The 22302-nt window shown below is 38.5% G+C and overlaps 1 protein-coding gene across 3 annotated transcripts in view; it reads right to left on the bottom strand.

The window, feature by feature from the left end:
* Positions 1-22302, bottom strand: part of PRDM5 (PR/SET domain 5) — a 113993-nt gene that overhangs the window by 17715 nt on the left and 73976 nt on the right. For all 3 annotated transcript variants that reach the window (XM_089525869.1, XM_089525867.1, XM_089525868.1), the window contains one exon: positions 8163-8248. In XM_089525869.1, the coding sequence (XP_089381995.1) occupies positions 8163-8248 (86 nt within the window). The remainder of the gene's footprint in view (positions 1-8162; positions 8249-22302) is intronic.

Raw genomic sequence — 22302 nt, 5'->3', positions numbered from 1 at the left:
TTATTAGTATCCCCACATCAAACTATTCTCTGTGTTTAAAACTGAACCCTCATTTTTCACAAATGCTTGGTGAAATTATAAAGTTTTTTAGACATACCACTGTTAACTTTACATAGCTGTCCTAACTGGATATTTTCCCATACAAAGCTAAATAAACAAAACAAAACAAAACTGAACTAGGTCTCAAATCAAAGGAAAACTGAGAAAGGTTTAGACATGGAGTGCTTTCAACTGACGTCTTTAAAAGCAGCCAGAGTGGCTGAATATGAAAAACAATATCACATGTATATCCCCTAAGATGGCAAGTGTTGGTCCATACAGTGGCTGGCATTCCACACAAGCATCTCAGGAAGGTGCAGAGTTTCCACTAGATTCATTATCTAACTGGGACCACATGGAAGTCCAAGGAGTATGAACCTGAGATACCAGATGGCTACCCTGTTTCTGCTTTTTTGCTTTTTTGGACTATACTTCTCAATTTTAAAAAATTGCTGCCATTCAATACAGATTTCATGTTACACCATTCCTCACCTGTTCCAAATCTCAGTAATGGTCCTATAAACTCTTGGATCCAGACAGACAGCTGTCTGTATACACCAGCAAACAGTATTCAATATGAGGTTCACATTACAAACAGTGTTCTATTTACCCTACCCTGTTTATCTTTATGGAACATGGAAATGTTACTTTTTTAGACCTGTATCCCCAGCAGCTGGGAGATTCTGAGTGTTATAGTCAAAAAGTAACTTTTACCAAATCTGTTCTAAAGTCTTGCTTTCAACCACTGAAAGTAATTCAGCAAAGTTTCCCACTTGTCTTATCCAGTTATGGGAACTGTGTCTGTGGGCCCATACAGACAGGCCAAAATAAAGCTGCTTCTGGTCACTTTAGTGGTATGTTGTTTAAACACATGCATCTTAAGAGGCCAGAAGCTGCACCAAAGCTGCGCTCCAGTCCTTAGGATTGGAGCATGGCTTCTGGCCTCTTAGGATGCATGCATCATTTAAATAGCATACCTCCAAAGTGACCCAAAGCAGCTTTATTTTGGTCTGTCTGTACAGGTTCACTAATAATGATTTTGTCACTTCTTATCCTGCATTCTGAATTTAAGGGTTAAAACTGTATTAAAAATCATGCCTAAAAGTTGCTGACTGTGTCACGGGGAAATGCTAAGGTTAAACGTATAGACCTAAAATTCATTTATCCAATGGAATTCCAAATCACAGATAAGAAAGGGAATTCATATTTTAGCATATGGAAATATGACTAGCTGGGCCATCCCATATAAGGAAACTGCAAGTAGACAGCCAAACTGAGATTTTTTGATCTTTGTTGTTTGTTGTTCTTTCTTCAAGTCATTTCCGACTTATGGCAAGCCTAAGGAGACCCTATCATAGGGTTTTCTTAGCAAGATTTGTGCAGATGAGGTTTGTTATTTAGAACTGTGTTAAAATGAAATCTAGTGAACTAATTCTGTGATTCAGAGATAGAACAAATAAACAAAGGCAGTAAAAGCTATGAAAGCAGGAAAAAGTAGCGAGTCATGGCTGGTTTGCCTAGAGCAGTCAAGCTGGAGATCCAAAAGTGTGTGCCTGTATGCTAAACCCCAGGAAGGGTAAGATTTTATTTACAATTCTCAAAAACCAATGTATCATATCAGAGTTTTACTCCCAGAACAGGCAGAATGAGAAATCCTCTCTGCAATAATAACAATACTGGATGTATGCATATAAATGTATGTAAATGTATGTGCTGAACTAAGTTAAAAACATCTGTACTATGCCTTATATGTACTGCAATATACTGGAGAGCTACCAAATACTGCAAATGTAGGTAAATGCCTATATGAGATGAGCCAATTCCATAAAGAGATGAAATAAGAGTTTTGACACCTCAGTACTGCATAAATGATATCCTTACTTCTAAATGTACTACAAGTACATGTTCAATATACCTTATGAGCTTAGGATGTGTTCCTTATAAGAGATAATATACATAAGATACCAGACCATATAATGTCCAAGAAAAAAAGATGTCTAGAGTATGTAAAATCTATGATTAAAGGGAATAAGCCAAGATCTTGAAATGTCTATGAAAGAAATGTGGCTAGACTAGAATATTTATTTGATATAATTTATGTGATATGATTATCCTCTACTAGGTGTACAACAGTATAATATAATTGTTTACCAAATAAGTATATAAAAGATAATAAAGTTGAAGGATAAATTTATTCTCTCGCCATATAAATGTCCTCAAAATCCAAACTGTAAGAGATTCTTAAACCAGAATGTTAATACTGATATACTAGATATACAGTTGTTTACAATCATGGGAGCTTAGGTGACAAAGAAGGTAACCTCCAAAGAGCTGTAGATAGATACAGATTGCTAAACATAAGGAGAAAAAAAACCCTTCAGTCCTGCAACTAAGAAAGATGTCTGTTTCAGACCCTTGGCAAAATAAGAGAATCTTTTCTTGGACTTATCGTCTCACTCAAATGGTAATGTTTTTCAACTACTTTTGATTAGGACAATGGGATTCATTAAGCAAAAAATAAATTAAAAAAATCGCAATGACCAAAAACTGCTAAAGAAACAATATGCTTCTACAGGCACCCTCCCATATGCACTGTATTGTAATGTCTTCTGCTACTACCACCACCATTGTGACAACACTATGACACTATGACACAATATTTTCAGTTTCACTTTCTTGACTCTTCTCTGATATTTTCATGTTTCTTTCCCATCTACCCCAAGCTCCTAATCTTTATATTTACATCTCCTTAATTAATTAATTAATTAATAATAAAATTTATTTCTACTCCACCTCTCCAATAATATTGAGACGGCTGGTAGACTTGTTTAATTGTTAGACTTGTTTAATCTCATCTCATTTTCTTTCATATTACCCCTGTTCATCACAGTTACACACTTACGTAACAGATGTATAGGTGGTTTAAATTAAAAATATATGCATAAGAGACAGAAAACAAAATCTGCATGTCATACAACTGTATTCTATGTGTTATACTGATGTTGTGTGCCTTCAAGTTGTTTCTGATGCATGGCAACCCTAAAGCAAACCTATAAAGGGGTTTTCTGTGGCTGAGAGCATATGTTTCTTCCAAGGTCATCCAGTGGGTTTCCATAGATGAGCAAGGAATCAGAACACTGATCTCCAGAGTCGTTGTCCACCATTTAAACTAGTACAGTATGCTGACTCATTTGTGTTACACTGAAGTTCAAAGCTGAGAGGACCTCAGCCTTGCTCATCTAGCTGTATCCTGAGCTTGCAGTGAAACCTGGCTCCTAATTGGTTTCTAATGGTACATTTTAGTCCAAACATATTGCCTTCCTCTCATTTATGAAGCCATACTAACAAGAGTATCTATTCTGGAGTGTTACCAAGATGCAAAAGAACTGAGACACTGAATTAGTTACTTTAAACGTAATGCTTGATTGTTGCTAATGTGGAGGTAGTTTGACTGATTTCCTTGATTTTGGTTAATCAGGGTTAGTTGATTGTTACAATTAACACATTGGGACCACACTTCACTTTTGTTGTTTTGCAGCTGCATTCATTCTTATTTGCACAAGTTTTCCTATCCACTTGTCCTGGTTGGGGCAGTGTTTACTACTAAATCCACATCATATTACCACACAGAGATTGGAGATTATATTTTGACTTGCTGTTGTACAACTGTTTCTTTTACTTCAGGCTTCTTTTAAGGCTTAAAATTTGAACAGTAGCTTATAACAATATTTTGAACACTAATGTCTGCTTGGTTCTGCATTCCGCATTTCTCTGCGAGCTCAATGATTCTCTGGACCCAAATAATCTAGTTGGCACCCCTAGTAACCAGGAATGTAATTTAATGAATTCCACTTGCCAGAAAGCTATTTTTACTGGAATTAGATTATTGTCCTTCAATTTCCAGAGATAAAAGCAAAAAGGTGGTGCTTATGGTAGATGGGTTTAGAGCCAAAAATAACCATCCACCTCTTTTCCTTTCTCCTTCCCCACCCATGAGGATGCTTTGAAATGGGACAGATTGCTGTTGCTGAGGTCTGATTTGGTCTCTTCCAGAGATCTTCTGAAAGGATCCTGAGGGGGCCTAGGACTGCATGGATCTCTACAGTTGCAGGGTTCCCACTTCTGCCTTACAACCCTAATAAAATGCTGTTCAGTTATTCATAATTCATAATATTCAAATTTCAGGCTCTGGTGAAAAAAAGAACATTCTATTTCTATAGACTTCATGAGCTTTTGCTTCAAATTTTGAAGGATATCATTAAAGGTTAAAGATAGCAACCATAACTAAAGAGCAATCAGTCAAAATGTCATGCTGTCAGAGCTTGTTATTCTCTGAGACAGAAATTATCACAATGTTCTTAAAGAACCTAGAATTTCATTCTGTGGTTAAGCACATACTTTGTATGTAGAAGGCCTGGTGTTACATTTTAAAATGTATCCTCACAGTCCTATGGTGACAAAGAGCACTGTCTGAGTAAGGCAGACCCATGATTTGACTCAAAGTCAAGCCCACTGAAGGCTAACTTACTTGTGATACAAATGTGTCCATGGGCAAACTCTTCACATTTTTTAAAACAACAACAACAACAACAACAACCCCTAAATATGGTGTATGTGTATGGGGGGCTCAGTAACATAGGTGTGAAACAGATGGGCCAAATAAACCAGTTTTCACTTGCTTTGAAGGCAGGGCATTTAGATGATGGAAAACTGGATTGAAGCTGTGCTCAGGAGATAAAAACTGGAGCAAAACGAAGACGGGATATTCTTACTTAGCCTGGAAAATGTGCACCTATGACCCAGCATGTAAACGCCCTGATGCGAGAGTGGTTCTGAAGGAGAGATCCATCCTAATCCTAACCCTAAAGCTGCATATAAATGCACCAAAGCAGGTGTACATTAAAAAAACAACGAAGCTGGCATACCCAAGCAACCAGGGTGGCAATGCAAAACAGTGAGGTTTGACACCTCCACTGGATAGAAGTACAACATACACAAACCAGAGAGTCCAAGAGATGGCATGGAGTGAAGGGGGCATGTAGAAGGGGCCCATGATTGTGCTTTGCTGGTGTTTTACTGGTCACACTGATGCTCTGATGCCCTGTATCCGTGGAAGTGTGACTGTGTGGTCGATCCAAGGTGTGTGTGGCCATCCAATGGGATGGCATTTAAGCAGCAGGCAGTCCCTGGTGGTGTGTTTGTGTGACTGCACACATGCATGGTAGAGAGATGACTAAAAAAAACCCTACCCAGCAGCATGGCTTAACACCACATGCTATCAGGACATGAGCATTCAGGCCATCTTGAGAGCAGCCAGTGCAGACAGTGAGGTTTCAACCCGCTTCCAGAAAATGCAGGTTCCAGTCACTTTTTCCTGCCCATCTGTTCAGCCACATGCTGTATAATATATAGAGGTGACGTTCAGTCTAATTCTCCCCCACCCCAAGGTCCCAACAAAAATCCCCCATGCTATTATTACCCCCTTAAGAAAAAGTTCTGACTGATGCCAACTAAAAGAATAATTCAATAATTGTAAGCCGCTCTGATAGCCTTTAGGGCTGAAGGGTGGGGTATAAACACCATAAACAAACAAACAAACAATATTGCTACCACTTCTTAAATAATAACCCATAACAAAGTAATTCTTTCCTATGCTAATTTATAAAAAGCAATGATGTACAACACATGGTCCACAGTCTTTTAAAAAAGACCCTCAGAATCATAAATTTAATTGTATATATTGTAGGATTTATGTAAATTATAGTAAAAAAATCATAATTAACAGCACAGCTTTCATCTTTATGATCATCTAATGAAATGCATGTTGTTGAACATTTAATCCACCATTTGTTGGCATCTGTGGCAAACATCTATCTATAGTCATGGAGTAAGAGAATCAAGCAGGAAACCACAAAGAGTTTAAACAGGTGTCACTTTGGGGGTTTGAAATGCTTTGATTAAACCAACATCATGGGGGAGGTGTCTGCATAATATGCTGTTACCAACAACTGAGTATATCTAGGTTTGATAAAAAATAAAGCAAGAAAACATTCATTGTAATCAACTACAATTCTAAAAGAACAGACTTGTTTCCTTTTGTGTTTTTGTTTGGTGTTAGTCTGAAATAAATATGGCTGATATTACTAACATCACAACACCATCAGCACTCATTATTCTGAAATGAAAGATCCACAATTTGGTGAAAGGTTATACAAAATGTCAGTCAAGTATAAACAAGAATGACGTTTACATTTCAGAACTCCAGTGTGTAAACAACATGACAGGACCAAACTGGGAGAGTTCAGTAGACTTCTGGTTTTGCTTTGTGTATTTTTAATCACACTTAGCATGGTTGCAAGGATTTCCAATGAAAGTGTTTGTCATAAGTTCTGAGATATGTGACATTTCATCTCTTTATCTGACAATCTGTCACAATGTCTCAAACATATTTAAGCCATCATGCCGCACATGGCTTGAGTTAAGTGACTATGGAAATACACTATTTTCTGTTTTTAAAATGAGGACATTTTGATTAAACCATGAAGGTTCACAATGCATCCAGAATATGTATATGCTGATCAAAGATTAACATTTTATTATGAGATTTAATATTGCAAAACACTAAAAGCCTGATTGTTTGGCCAAGTTAAGGTTTCTTTGTTTGTTTAATGTTACTAAAAATACCGCAGATTTTCTGATCATTTAATGGGAAAATTTTTAATTACAGCAATAAGATAATACCCACCACTGAAACGACACATGTCTCCACTCACTGATTCCTGCACTGGTCTTTGGAAAAACTAAATTGATTCTAATGCCAGGAAGGTCCCCAATCCTACCTTAGACAATTTCCTTAACCATTTTTCAGTGTGCTTGATGACATTTGTGGTGCAGTTTGCAGGAGACTTGGGTGTGTATGAAGTTAAACACAAAATTATTCAGAGCCATTGTTGTCAAAGTAGTAGTAAACCTTTGTCTGGGTTGGATTATCTCACACTGCTGGTGAATGAGACTCAGAATACTCTTCTACACTACTAAATAAATAAACCATTGAATTTAAGAAACACGGAATCAGGGAGAAAGCAGTGCTAGAATCTTTCCTGACACAGGTGTGGAATGATTCCTTAATATAAGAACATTCCTTAATATAAGAACATTCTGTCATGGAGCTTGCCCTCCAATAAACACATATAACACTTCAAGAGGGCTTACACACAAGGAGGCATTCATAGGACACATATAAATGATTGATTAAAGGTGCTACAAGATTTCTCTACATACTGATTCTACAGACTAACATGGCTATATCTTTGAATTCTACATATAAATGATCTTAGCACAAAACAGCAATAGCATTCCAGCCTGTGAACTCCTTATCAATACACACTGTTGATACAGTCCTTTGGTTTGGCTTGGTCAAATGAAAAATACTGTTCCTTGATTGTTTCAACCTCCTCCTACCTGTAGTAGGAGAACTGACATTATTCAAAATTCATATTTTTTTCAAAATGGCAGAACAAATTAAGCATATATACAAGCAGGATACTAATAGCTAAGCTCTGCAGTTGACACGCATGTGGATTTATCTGCAGGACTCAAAGTGAAATAAACAAGAATATCGAATTTCCTCTGTATTTAAAATAATAGGCTTAAAATAATATATTTGACATCAAAACATTTGTATTTATGTAACAGAAGGATATTGCAATTCTAGTCTAGTAGATGATCTAGTAGATCATCTACTAGACTTCCAGACAGAACATTTTTATGAGTCATATCCTGCTCAGTTTATTCATTTTTTAAACTTGCTTTACTATTGGAGGTGTGTCCATAGCAAAAAAGAAACATAAACTTCTTTCTCTTCCTACTGACCATTTTACATTAGTAACCGGTTGCATGACAAGATTAGATAACAGATCTCTCTCCTTTAAAAATAAAAATTTAGAGCTGTTTTTTAAATGAGAAATCTCAATTGTTTTGATTGGTGCTTAATGTAATTTATGTAATTTTAGAAAGTGTTTTTACTTACTGTGTATCACCACCTTGGGGGCTTTGGGGGGTCAAGAGGGGGAACATTAATGCCATAAATAAATAAATAAATAAATAAATAAATAAATATTTACCCTTGTATGGGTCCGAATGTGCATTTTTAATCCATCATTTTTGCTGAAAGCCTTGTCACAGTATGGGCACTGGTAAGGACGTTCACCTGAAAAATAAGATAATAGACTAGAATAATAAGTATTAGTTTTACAAAATTAAAAATTATTATTTCATTTTCCTCTTCCCTCTCAGAATTATTTCTTCTTAAATTTATGATCCCTTTCTCCCATTGATTCACCATAGTATACATAAGATTTTCAGTTGGTTTCCAAGCTAGGGAATTGTGAGTCCCAAAATTTCCTTGTTTCAGCAAGGCTGCTAAATCATGTTCCATCTCATCATGACCTGGATCTCAAAAAAAGGTGGTCTGTGAGAAAGAAAGTCCTGATTAAGAAGATTAAAGAAGCACTACATGTTTATGAGTCAACTTTCAATGTTTGGTTCATGCAACAAAGCCTTGATTCCAGTGAGCTGTATATACAGTGGAGAAGATCTACATGATTTGTACTGGCCAGATTGTTATATCTGCACCCCTGAAGTGTACAAACATGCCACAGTGAAACTATTCAGACAGACCTGCAGATCAAGATCAAAAGGACAGCAGTTTGATGTTGCCTTAACAAGATATGAATATGATGTCCCACCCTAGTCTCCTAGTGACAACTGTGAGGACTAGGGTGACTTATTACGGTCAGTTTATGGTCACTTTTATGGAGAGTCATTAATTGTTCTCAAAGTACAGTATGTTTCCCTGACCTCACAGCTGTTCATCATTAGAGCCATCTGGGTGTCACCATCCAATTTAATTACCTCAATCTATTCTATTCATTTGTCACATTTAACTCAAAACAGATCAGCTAAATATTGCTGCTCTTGGTCATGTTGCATAACTTCTAGTTGATTTCCTAAGTGCATTGTCCCCTATTGCACTCCCCTCACCCCAAATTAAGGCTTCTTTAATTTAAAACAAATAACATACCGGTAATACAAAACTCACCACTATACGTATATGGGGGATGGACAGTATATTATATGGGAAATAGACAGTATATTCTATTTGATTTAAAAAAAGTTAAAGAAGTCAAACGTTGTGTACTGTTGTGTGCTTTCAAGTCGTTTCAGAGTTATGGTTACCCTAAGGCAGTGGTTCTCAACCTTTGGCTTTCCTAAGGTTTTGGATTTCAACTCCCAGAGGTCTCAGCCAGCTTGCCCAAATGATCAGGGATTCTGGGAGCTGAAGTCTAAAATGCCTGAAGAACCCAAGGTTGAGAACCACTGCCCTAAGGCAAGCCTATCACAAGGTTTTCTTGGAAATATTTGTTTAGAGGGGGTTTGTCTTTGCCTCCCTCTGAGGCTGAGAAAGTGTGACCTGCCTAAGGTCACCAAGTAAGTTTCCATGACTGAGCAAGGATTCAAACCTTGGTCTCCAGAGTCAAAGCCCAATGCTCAAACCACTACATCACTCTGATGCCAATATATTGTTATTGAAAGGTTCCTACACCCTAGTGGTACTCCACCTAAGTGAAATTGAAACAACCTCCTCTATTTTCCTTCCCTACCTTCATTTTCTTCTCATTCCTGTTGCTTCTTATCTATCAGCCTTTCGATCAATGCTTGCATATATCCAATAGCTGAAGGATTTTACATATTGCTCCAAATCTATAAACCTAACTCAGAATCTCACTGTTTATCTGCAACAACAAAGATGCAGAAAGGATATCCTTGTGTATTGATACACCAAGATCTGGTTCAAAATGTCCCATCACACTTCAAATAAACTTATGACTTTCTGAAAATAGAGGCCCTAAATAAGCAACAGTAGAAATGGAGTCATCCAGTGAAGGAAGAGGAGATGATACCATCTTGAACTGGAACTTCATTTTCATACATTTTACAAGAAACTTTTTCTACAAACAAAACATCTATGAGCACACATTAGGTTTCATTATATGGCAATCTCTTTGTGGGCAAACGGTAAGAAGCCATCCTTTAAAAGCATAAAAACTTTCCATGCACATGGTGTTTATATAGCAGGAGTGGGTAATGTATAAACCGAGGAGCCAATTTCTATAAAACAAAACAAAATCAAAATCAAAACTCAAGTGTACAAGTTCTCTAAACTTTATTTTTTATTAAAGTATTTTTAAAGAAGCCTCTCTTTTAAATAATTTCAAACACATGTATATAATTAAAAGCTATCCCAAAGCTACCCCTGATTTGATGGACCAAAGTCCTTACAAAACAGTGCAGTCTTGGCTGCTCACTAGAAGTTGGAAAGGGCTGAGTGAGGCCACCCTGTTTTCCTTTGGGAGGGAGTTTTACAAGCATGGTGCCACTGAGGAAGCCATGTCTTATGTACTGTTCAAACTATCTTCTCAAGACGGTAGGATATGAAATGGGGCCTTCACTGCAGATCTGAAAACTGGGTCAGTGTTCATTTGAAATTACAAGTGTGTAAACAGGTAAATGTGTACTTAAGAGCCAGTGTGGTGCAGTGGTTTGAGTGACACTGGAGATCAGGGCTTGATTCCTCATTTGCCATGGAAATTCACTTTGGGATAGACACATATCCTCAGACCCATGATGGGGTCACCTTAGGTTGCCATAAGTTGGAAAGGACTTGAAGGTGAAGGCAGACCACTAACACAACAACAACAGTGATTTACTTAAGATTCAAACATTTATTTTTTTCTTTATATTCCACTATTCTCCTCACAAAGGATCCAAACAACAATTCGCAAGCAATGAAGTACTTTTTCAAAAGAGTAGAGCAGGTTGCATCTTACAACATTTTTAAACTTGTTTGTAGTGGTGTTGGATTACTTTTACGATTACATGCAGATGTACATGCACCCAGTTTAGAGAAGTGAGCTCTTAGAAGTTCAGCCATACTTTGATACTATTGGGAATAAAACCACTTGAAGAAACAAACAGAGGAATCAACAGTAGTGTACTTATAAAACGGATTGCTCCTTTCTCTCTTCCCACTGGAATCACTCTTCCTTAGCTCATTAACTGTGAGTGTAAGGATTTGGACAAATATGTTTTCACAAGTCCTGCAAGCTGTCCCAAGTGCCCTGATTTACAAATTTCACATCCCTTTGAAATGTGACACTCTCTCTCATGACCCTCAGTGTCACTAATCCATGCTGTCATCCTTTGGACACTGCAGGAGCTGTTGGGGTTCAAACATTTAATTAATCCAGTTGACATTTTTATGTTTTGTGGCTTTTGCATTTCAAGGAGAAAATTTGGAGAGGTCTGTAAGCAGATCAGTGCTGACAGGTCAACATTGAGTCCCTTTCTTTTATTCTTTGTTTACAGGAAAGAGCTTTGTTTTAAAAGGCTGGCTTAGGATGAGTATGGAAGCTGTTCATAATGTCCTTCCTAAATTAATCATAGTCTTTACAGCCTGTGAAGAATATGGTTTGTATTCTAGGTTGCCCCTGTGCTCACACTTAAAGGGGGGGGGGGGAGATGCAAATTATCCCTCTTCTCTCTATACTTTCCCACACTATATCCTGCATAATTCCTAATGGTTCCCCAATTCTCAGAAATTATTTTCAAGGGTTGCATTGTGAAGCAGGAACGCTCAATTCTGCAAATGTGAATTTTGTTACATTTGTAGAAAGAAAATGGAGTTTATCACATTACTTACCTCCCGCTCTGCTCCTGTCGCCCCAGCATCATCGACATGCAATGGGAGCCTCCTGATGGAATTGCAGGTGGAGCTATTAAAGGGGAAACGCTTCCATTTTCGTCATGGAAGCATTCTTGTAATTGTTAGAAAAAGAGCCCTTTTTTAATAATGATTTAATCTGTTATTTAAAAAGGGCCCCTTTTCTAACAATTACGAGAATGCTTCCATGATGAAAATGGAAGTGTTTCCCCTTTAATAGTGCCATCCACAATCCCACCAGGAGGCTCCCGTCGCAGATTGATGATGCTGGGGTGACGGGAACAGATTGGGAAGTAAGTAATGTGTTTACATATCTATCAGCAGATGGAAGTAAAAGGAAACTCTGATAGGATAACAAAATATATCTGATATGGCCTGCCATGAATCATCCATTGATAGATGTGTCCTAATTCTTTTTTTTTAAAAAAAAACCTTGCTTTATGATTTTGTTTCAATAGAGAGTCTAAGGTGTTATTTCTTCATCATATATTTCACCTGAGGCTCATATTTTTCATCTGAGGCTTCAGTTGTACTTAAAGACATGTCATTGTGACATAGGGGCAATAATGATGTGTATGTGTGTGTATATGTATGGGGGGCTATCATGTTTATTGTATGGAGGATTCTGCTCCACAAGCATATATGTGTGCCACGTGTCAAGTCTTCTTACTATAGACATAGAATTATGCCTTTTCTATGCAGCATATACCTTAGACTAAAAGCATTTAAATGAAGCTGTGTTTGACAATAACAGCCGACCACAAAGGGTCCCTCACTCTTGCTGTTAGCATACAGGGCTCTCACATGAACTAAACCGATGCATATCCACTTTAACTTGTGTGACTGTCTGCACTTGTTCAAACCACTGTAACAGTACAAGCCAGAATAGCCAAGGATATACCTTCATATGATATTCCTACAACACACAACTCATACTTTGGAAAATGTACCCCAAAAATTACTTTCACAAGCTTCCCTCTGCCTCTTTTTTCTCTCCCTCTCTCTGTCTCTCTCATACTCACTCACACATACACACACACACACACACACACACACCACAGATGGTGACCTCTTTTCCATTTGAGTTTTAAAAAATTATGGAGTTCTCAAAAGTAATTTTTATAATTTCCATTATATCTCTCATAGCACATTATGTTACAGTTTCACATTTGCAAGAATAAAAATGTATGTACAAAAAAGTATATAATTATTTTTTTGTAAATGAATCCATTAAATAATAACAGAGAAAAAGAAAAGAAAATTTGGACAAGGTGGTTATTATGATATGCTATAACAATATTAATATATAATATTAATCTGCATAGAGTTTGAGAAAACAATGTCAGATTGTTTGACATAGTCTTATAGCTGTTATTCTTAGATTTCCAGTTTTGAAATATTATATGTTTCATCATTAGTGTAGTTCTGTCAAACAATTCCTTGTCCATTTTTCAAAATCTAGGAATTATGTAGATGGGGCAGTCAAAGACACAGAGAGAGCCTTCTTGACAGCTGCTCCCAGACTGAGGAATTCCCTCCCTGTCTGTTCTCTTCCCTCAAGTATGCAAAGGTGTTTTTATTTAAACAGGATTTCTGCTCTTAATGGGATGGGGCATAATGTCTTGTATAGGATATGCTGTACTCTTCATCATCTGAGTAGGTTTTAATTGTTTTAAACTGTGTTAAATTAATGTCCTAAGACTGTTTATTTCTCTTGTTTTTTAAATTTTAAGCTGCTCGGAGTCCTAATTTTGGGGGGGAAACAGGATAATAATAATAATAATAATAATGTCTTTTTATTGTTAGGCTTTTAATTATACACAATTTGTATAAGAAAGAAATGTTATTGATTAGCCCTTAGGCCATTTCAAAATAACACAAAACAATGCTAAAACAAGTAAAACACACTATAAAATCCTATAGAAATTCTAAGGCAAAAAGAAAAGAACTAAAATGTAATAACATGGACTCTAAAATGTATATAGAGTACTGTATGGACACAATTTATATAAATACATATTATAAACTGCCTTGTGTCCCATGCCAAGAGAAATGTGGGGTATGAGTTGAATAAATAAATAAATGTTAATCTTTTATTGTCAGAGACCTGTCCAAAAAAAGGGCTACTGTTTTTATGGCATTAAAACAATGTATGCTGGAACTTACCAGTGTCCAAGAGGGACAAATGGGATCTAATGAACTGGGACTTAACTCTTTGAGGTTTATGCCTCCAAAAAAGGTTAGACTCTTTCACTTGAGCTATAATTTATTTGTTTGTTTGTTTGGCAAATTTTACCTATATAGCACCTGAATATTTTCCCACATGTAACAGTACAGAGACTTCTTGAGAAATTCAATGTTTCTCTGAAGATGCCAGCCACAGATGCTGGCGAAACGTCAGGAAGTAACTCTGCTAGAACATGGCCACATAGCCCAAAAAACCCACAAAAAACTATGGCGGGATACAGACAGGCAAAAAGGGGTGTGTTCATGACGTCATGAAGGTATAGCCTTCAGATGGCCCTTACCTGAATGCCTCCATGAACACGCCGCCCGCATGCCCCAAGCGGGAAGAAGCGGCATTAAAAAGGTGCTGCTTTTCCCCGCTTCTTTTCTGTATGCTGCACAGCTGCGCAGCTCCGTCTGTAAGCTGCTGCACCGGTACGCCAGAATTGCTACGCTGCTCATTTAAGTTGCCCATTTAAAAGCTCCGAGTCAGCTGCGTCGCATAATGAGTCGGGGTCCTGGAACATGCGCAGTTTGCACCGAGGCTCTAATTAGAGCGTCAGATGCCATGCAGATGTGGAAGCTGCAGCACAGCTGCACTCTATTTTAATGCTCGTAACCCTAACCCTAACCCTAACCCTAACCCAAGAGCAACATGTACGCATGCGCTGCTAGAATTGGGGAAAGTTTGGAATTTAAAGTGAACCCCTACACACATTCCTGTGCCATTTTCACCCAACAATAAAAAAACCCTAAAACTTTAAATATTTACATATGTACAAGGGAGGTGATGGGGGATGGCAGGGGGACAGCGGTGGCAGCGGCGACAGCTGTGGCTGTGCATTGCAGATTCAGCAAGAGCACGGGGACCAAAGGAGAGGAGGCATCCATGATGCTGGTGACACTGGCAACGTGCAAGCAGACAAGGATGCCAACACCAGCTGATCACCTGCTGGCAGGAGACCACTATTGTTCTTGGGCAGGGCGAGGGAAAAAGTTTTAAAGGGGCTTGGGCACTTTAAATGTGCACATAAGCTTTCTGCCGCCGCTGCTGAGCGCCGCAGCTGCGCAGCTGCGCATCCGCCAGCCGGCAAAAGAAAAAAAAAGCCCCGTTTTTGGCCGCCCGTGCAGAAGCTGCCTCTCTCTTTGCAGCGTCCTCCGAGGCGGCGGTATGGAAACTGCAGGTCAGAAACGGCCCCAGGTGAGGCGTCTTCACTGCCCCCCATGTGGAAGCCCCATACACCTGAGCCACGCCCCCGGGGTGGGCGGTCTGGAGGCTCCGTATTCAGCAGAATACACCTCCAAGACGTCTTCCCCTGCCCGTCTGTATCCCGCCTATAAAAACAATTCAATGTTTTCTTCCTAAGAAAGGAGCAGTCAGACCCACACAGGGCAGAGTTATTTCTGTCAGTCAGGCTAAGATAAAATTTCTATAATATCCTAAAAACAAGTGCCTGGGATACTGGTTCTGGGTATCACAGTTCAAAAAGGATATTGACAATCTGAAACGTGTCCAGAAGAAGGTGAAGAGTTTGGAAACCATGCCTTATGAAGACAGACTTAGGGAGCTGGGTATGTTAGGCCTGGAGAAGCGACAGTTAAAAAGTGGTTTAAGCATTTGAATGAGTGTCATATTCAGATGGAGAAAGCTTGTTTTCTGCTGCTCCAAAGAAGAGGACTCAGAATAATGGATGCAAGCTACAGGAAAAGAGATTCCACCTAAATATTAGGAAGGACTTCCTAACAGGACGAGATGTTAGACTGTGAAACACACTCCCTTGGAGTGTGGTGAAATCTCCTCCTTTGGAGGTCTTTAAACAGAGACCATCTGTTGGGGGTGCTTAAAGTTCATGCATGGCAGGGGGTTGGACTGGATGGCCCTTGTGGTCTCTTCCAATTTTATGATTCTATTATTCTAATCAAGGAGGACATCTAATCAAGGGGGATTCTAATCAAGGGTCTGAGTTTGCAGGACCTGGACATTGGAGTTGTCTCATCCAGAGGGCCGCCATGAGTCTGGTCAAAAACAACAGTGGATTTGAAATTTACTGGCCATATGGCCAAGAAGTGACCTTTGTCTGCATTGATATCTTTCTAAAACATCTTATTGACATTAGAAGTAACATCTGAGACAAAATGTCTCTAATATCATCATCTTCTCCAGTTTGATTTTTAACATCTTTATCTGATAAAGAAGCCACTGAAGCTTCAAAATTTCGCATGATGTAATTTGTGCTTTTTTGTTCATCCAGTAAGAGTAGCCTTGTTTAGTGGATTTTGTTGTATTTTGCTGCATGGCCAACACATCTACCTCTGACTATCTTTCCAACAACCAATATGTTTTGTTTATCATTTCGCTATCACAATTTTCATGTGTAATTTATTAACTGATTCACAAGTCTTTTCCCCATCTGTCTCTAACAGAATCAGAGTGTAGAGTTTTTAAACAACCTCATAGGGGGAAAAATATTGTATCTACAGTAGCTGCCTTTTTAATCAATTGGATAAATTGGAGCGTGTTATTTATATTTAGTACATCTGGACAAAATTTTGTAACAGAGCTATGCCTCAGCTGCAGTACTGCCATGCTGTTCTAGGGGAGTAAATTGTATTCATCCTGAGGTTATCAAAGTCTTCAGAGACATTGTCTTTATTGTTTGAAGACTGAAAAAAACAGAAGTTAGATGGACATCTATCAGAGGTGTTTCAGCAGTGATTTCCTCAATTGGCAGGGGACTGGACTATCTTCAAGCTCTAGAAATGTATTCTTCTATGCCTACTCAGAAGCACTATTAAATTTTTCTTGCCAATAAAATAGAGAAATTAAAAATAAAAGTATTAATCTTTTGTTCCTATGTTTCTTGGTTTGACAGCATTGTAAATTAGTTTAAGAAGCGAAAATAAACCAGACAACAAAAATATACCAAATCACAAATACACCATATCTCTGCAACGAGGCTAATTCTCCTGGGTAGGAGGTCAGGGGAGGTGAAGGAAAGAGGGCCATCTGGATCACACATTCAACACTCCCTGCCAGGTGATCAATAGAAAGGTCCAGAAAGGAAGCTGTAAGAGAGCTCTTCTAAGGAGACATAGTGTGAGGTGATGACAGCAGGCAATAACAAGTATGAATGGACAAAAAGGTTAAGGTAAAGGAGAAATGGATTATAACTTTGGAAGGTTACTTTGAAGTAATCTTCCAAATATATAATCCAGTACCTTTAGAAGGCAGGAAATATTAGTTTATACATCCAACCAACTGAGGAAAGTCAGATGCACTAATAGGGATTCTGTGGGCATCAGTTCAGTTTGCTTGCTAACACAAGATAGAAGATTACATTTTTATTTAAAAAGGAGGGGGCTGTTAATATGCTATGTTACCCTCTTTCAGCTAAAGAATACAGGACAGCCCTAGCATATGTAACATCAGATCTTTATGACCCATTTGCCCATTGTTTCAAGAAATGTGTAATACAGCAATGCAAACAGCCCAGTGAACATTGAGATGATGGATAATCCAAAAGGAAATATGATACTTTTAGACAAAGTCCAAAGGGGCGGTTCCATTCTGGATCTCCATCTATCAGTTATCTCCATTCCCTGTTTCAGTCCAAAATCAGCTTTCCCCCCTAAAATGCAACATGTACTCTAAAAGGTTGAGGATCTCTCTGGCACCAACGTCTGGACAGTGTTGAAGGCTGCTAGAGTAAAAAGGAGGAGGAAAGTTCCAGTAACTTGGCAGTTGAATAACAACACAATGTTGGTTTGGACTTTTCAAAGCACCCACAGGACATGAGAGAGGCATTTGGATAACAAACAATAAGGCAGTTGCAATTGCTTATGTTTCAGTAAGGGTTTTCTACACATTTCACCTATGCAGAATCTAATCAGGGTTTTTTTTGCAAACTGAATATATATAAATTCTTGGAATTAATTCCAGTTAAATACTGAGTTTCTAATTTACTATAACTCAGCAAAACTGAATTTGGGGGTCTGCAGCCATTACAGCTTCCATGAAAATGCACTTGCACTTGAATTTTCTTCAGACATCCTAAACAGAAACATTAAGAAGATATATAACACTGAAATACTGAACTGCTACAACAGACAAACCAAAAAAAATGTTAGTTTAACTACAATTCAATTCTAGTTCCTCTAAAATCAATGCATGGTTGCCTGTTCAACTGCTGCAGAAGCAAAAAACACACACTTAGAATATTTTCCAAATAGTTAATAGTTTTAAAGTCCTCAAAATGTAATGAACCAAGATAAGCTCCTTGGCACCTTGAACCTTTATATACATATTCAGAAATAAGTCAAACATACTTTAAGCAATACTTACTTGCCTCATAGGCAAGGACCCCAACTTACATTTTTGGGTACACTCAGGCCTGTGGATCATGTTATGTTCCAGCCTGTCGTTTTCAGTGGGCTTAAGCATGTTTATTTCTCTGCTGTATTGTGGCTTCTGTTTTTAAAAGATGGAGTACTGTATATGTTTATTCTTCACCTACTCTCCAAAGAACATTAAAATGTATTGACCTCCATGAACCCAGTGCTCCTCCTCTTTACTTTCCTAAGAATCGTCAACCTATTAAATGTTGTAATTCATTTGATCTAAAGAAGTCACTAGCAATCAAGACAACCATCCTTTGAAAGAATGTGTTTCCCCCATCCACTAGTAGCAAACCAACAGGAGGCTGACAGCTGCCTGAGATTTTACAGGTACTTTTGAAGATTTAACTGTCTCAGGCAGATAAAATAGACAATGATGTATAACCCCAATGGGTTAGGAATGCAGATCTTTTTAACTCTGTGGCTTATGAGAATGGAAGTATTTTTATAGAGAACAGATTTTTTTTCTTTGAAAAGGAAAAAAAGATTATCACAATTTTGTTTATTATGAAATGAGGTTGCAATAAAAACAGGGAAATATAAACATGGAGGAGAACAAAAAGCAAACAATAAAATGCAAAAGAATAAAAAGTCAAAATGACATAACAATTGGTTCACGAAGCCAATTTTACTCTTCCGTAGAGCCAATAAAGATTCAGTATGGTAACCAAAATTAGCACCAGTTTAGCTCAGCATTAGCCATTCTGATACGTATTTAACAGATCTTTTCATCCTCATGTAATCTAGACATTTTAAACTAGAAACAGAGACAAACCAATTTCTTATAAAACATGGAAGCGACCATGTTCTCCTGGAGTTTGTTATACAATGGAGAGGAGAAGCCAGGCAGAGTCAGACACGCATCCTAGACTTTAGGAGAGCGGATTTCAGTAAACTTAGAGAAGTATTGAGGGCGATTCCATGGTCAGAAATACTAAAAGATAAAGGAGTTCAGGACGGATGGGACTTTCTCAAAAGGGAGATACTGAAGGCACAATTTCAAACAGTTCCAGTGAGAAAGAAAAACGGGAGGTGTCTCAAGAAACCAGGATGGATGACTAAGGAACTTTCAACCGAGCTAAGTTTGAAACGGAACATGTATAAGAAATGGAAAAAGGGGGAAATCACAAAAAAGGAATTCAAAGAAATAGCAGGCATGTGTAGGGGTAAAGTCAGAAAAGCTAAAGTGCAGAATGAACTCAGGCTTGCTAGAGAGGTTAAGAACAATAAAAAGGGCTTTTTTGGATATGTCCGCAGCAAGAGGAAGAAGAAGGAAACGGTAGGGCCACTGCGTGGAGAAGATGGCAAAATGCTAACAGGAGATAGAGAAAAGGCAGAATTACTCAACACCTTCTTTGCCTCAGTCTTCTCAGAAAAGGCAAAGGGTGCTCAACCTGAGGATAATGGAGCAGAGGACAGAATAGGGGAATTTCAGCACAGAATAAGTAAAGAGATAGTAGAGGAACACCTTGTTAATCTAAATGAATTTAAGTCTCCGGGACCAGATGAACTCCATCCAAGGGTATTAAAAGAACTGGCAAAAGTAATATCGGAGCCATTGGCAATCATATTTGAAAACTCCTGGAGAACAGGAGAGATCCCAGCAGACTGGAGGAGGGCAAACGTTGTTCCCATCTTCAAAAAGGGGAAAAAAGAGGATCCCAACAATTATCGTCCAGTTAGTCTGACATCAGTTCTAGGAAAGATTCTGGAGCAGATCATTAAACAGAGAGTTTGTGAACATCTAGAAGGCAATGCCATAATCACAAAAAGTCAACATGGGTTTCAGAGAAACAAGTCATGCCAGACAAATCTAATCTCTTTCTTTGACAAAATTACCAGCTTGGTAGATGAAGGGAATGCTGTGGATATAGTATATCTTGATTTCAGTAAGGCCTTTGACAAGGTTTCCCATGACATTCTTGCAAACAAGCTTGTAAAATGTGGGCTAGACAAAGGAACTGTTAAATGGATCTGTAATTGGTTGACCGGCCGAACCCAAAGGGTGCTCAACAATGGCTCCTTTTCATCCTGGAGAGAAGTGACCAGTGGGGTCCCACAGGGCTCTGTCCTGGGCCCAGTGCTATTCAACATCTTTATCAATGACCTGGATGACAGAATTGGGAGCATACTTATCAAATTTGCAGATGACACCAAATTAGGGGGAATAGCTAATACCCCAGAGGACAGGATCAAGATTCAAAATGACCTGAATAGACTAGAAAGCTGGGCCGAAGCTAACAAAATGAAATTCAACACAGAGAAATGTAAGGTATTGCACTTAGGGCGGAAAAATGAAATGCACAGATATAGGATGGGTGACACCTGGCTGAATGAAACTACGTGTGAAAGGGATCTAGGAGTCCAAGTAGACCACAAGTTGAACATGAGTCAACAGTGCGATGCGGCAGCTAAAAAGGCCAATGCTATTTTAGGCTGCATCAATAGAAGTATAGTGTCTAGATCAAGAGAAGTAATAGTGCCACTGTATTCTGCTTTGGTCAGGCCCCACCTAGAATATTGTGTTCAGTTCTGGGAGCCACAATTCAAAAAGGACATTGAGAAACTGGAGCGTGTCCAAAGGAGGGCGACAAAAATGGTGAAGGGTCTGGAGACCATGCCCTATGAGGAACGACTTAGGGAGCTGGGGATGTTTAGCCTGGAGAAAAGAAGGTTAAGAGGTGATATGATAACCCTGTTTAAATATTTGAAAGGATGTCATATTGAGGAGGGAGCAAGCTTGTTTTCTGCTGCTCCAGAGAACAGGACCCAGAACAATGGATGCAAGCTACAGGAAAAGAGATTCCACCTGAACATTAGGAGGAACTTCCTGACAGTAAGGGCTGTTCGGCAGTGGAATGCACTTCCTCGGAAGGTGATAGAGTCTCCTTCCTTGGAAGTCTTTAAACAGAGGCTGGATGGCCATCTGTCAGGGATGCTTTGATTTGGATTTCCTGCATGGCAGGGGGTTGGACTGGATGGCCCTAGTGGTCTCTTCCAACTCTAAGATTCTATGATTCTATGATTCTAAATGGAAGGATGTTCTTTACCAGAAGGATGGGCTTGCCCAAAACAGGCCAATCCATCCCCATACACACCCAGAATCTGAAATTGTATATTCCAAGGAAAGTTTTGTCACTTCATTATTTTGAATTACCTTGCCAAATGTATAAACTGGCAATGAGCAGTTCTAGCTACCACCTTAATTGAGAGAACTGCTCAAGTTGAAATATGGTGACCAACACATCAACCTGTGGATTAGGATACAAGTAAACTTCTATGTGTTCTCTTGTATGTGTTACAGTTTGACTATAGATGAGTCTGTGGAAAATAAAATAAGATATTCATTAGAATTAAGATTATATCCTAAATCCAGTTGTTAGGCCCATTTAGAGTTGATTCAGCAGAGATGCTCTCCATGGGAATAGCAGTTCGGTTTAGGTCTATATGGTATTTGTGTCACTTCAGATTGTGTTTAATGTAGGATAACTATCTCTGTTTCTATCTTAGGGTCTCCTTTCTTGCATTTTCAAAAATTTTCTAACAAGAATTAATTCACAATTCTTGTATATTTTTCTTTCTCAGTTGTGCTACAGCTCCTCATGAAAACACTGCTACAGCATATGTTGAATGCTTCATAAACTAAACAAAAGAAATTTAAAAATCTAGTAACTAAAAGGAAAGGAAATCTTGGGTCTGAACAGGCTGGCCGGAAAAGCTGGCTTCCAGGCGGCTTGGGGACATGGCGCTTTGACCATGCGTTCCCCAAGATGTCCGGAAGCCACACAGCCAATCAGATGGATGCAGCTTCAAGCCACTCCAGGCATGGCATTTTGATGACAAACACCCCTGGAATGCCT

Source organism: Sceloporus occidentalis, unplaced genomic scaffold (assembly GCF_023333645.1).
Source record: "Sceloporus occidentalis isolate IW3139 unplaced genomic scaffold, rSceOcc1.0.p SCAF_5, whole genome shotgun sequence".
Lineage (NCBI taxonomy): Eukaryota > Metazoa > Chordata > Lepidosauria > Squamata > Phrynosomatidae > Sceloporus > Sceloporus occidentalis.
The sequence above is the reverse complement of the archived record's forward strand: the minus strand, read 5'-3'. Positions and strand labels throughout refer to the sequence as shown.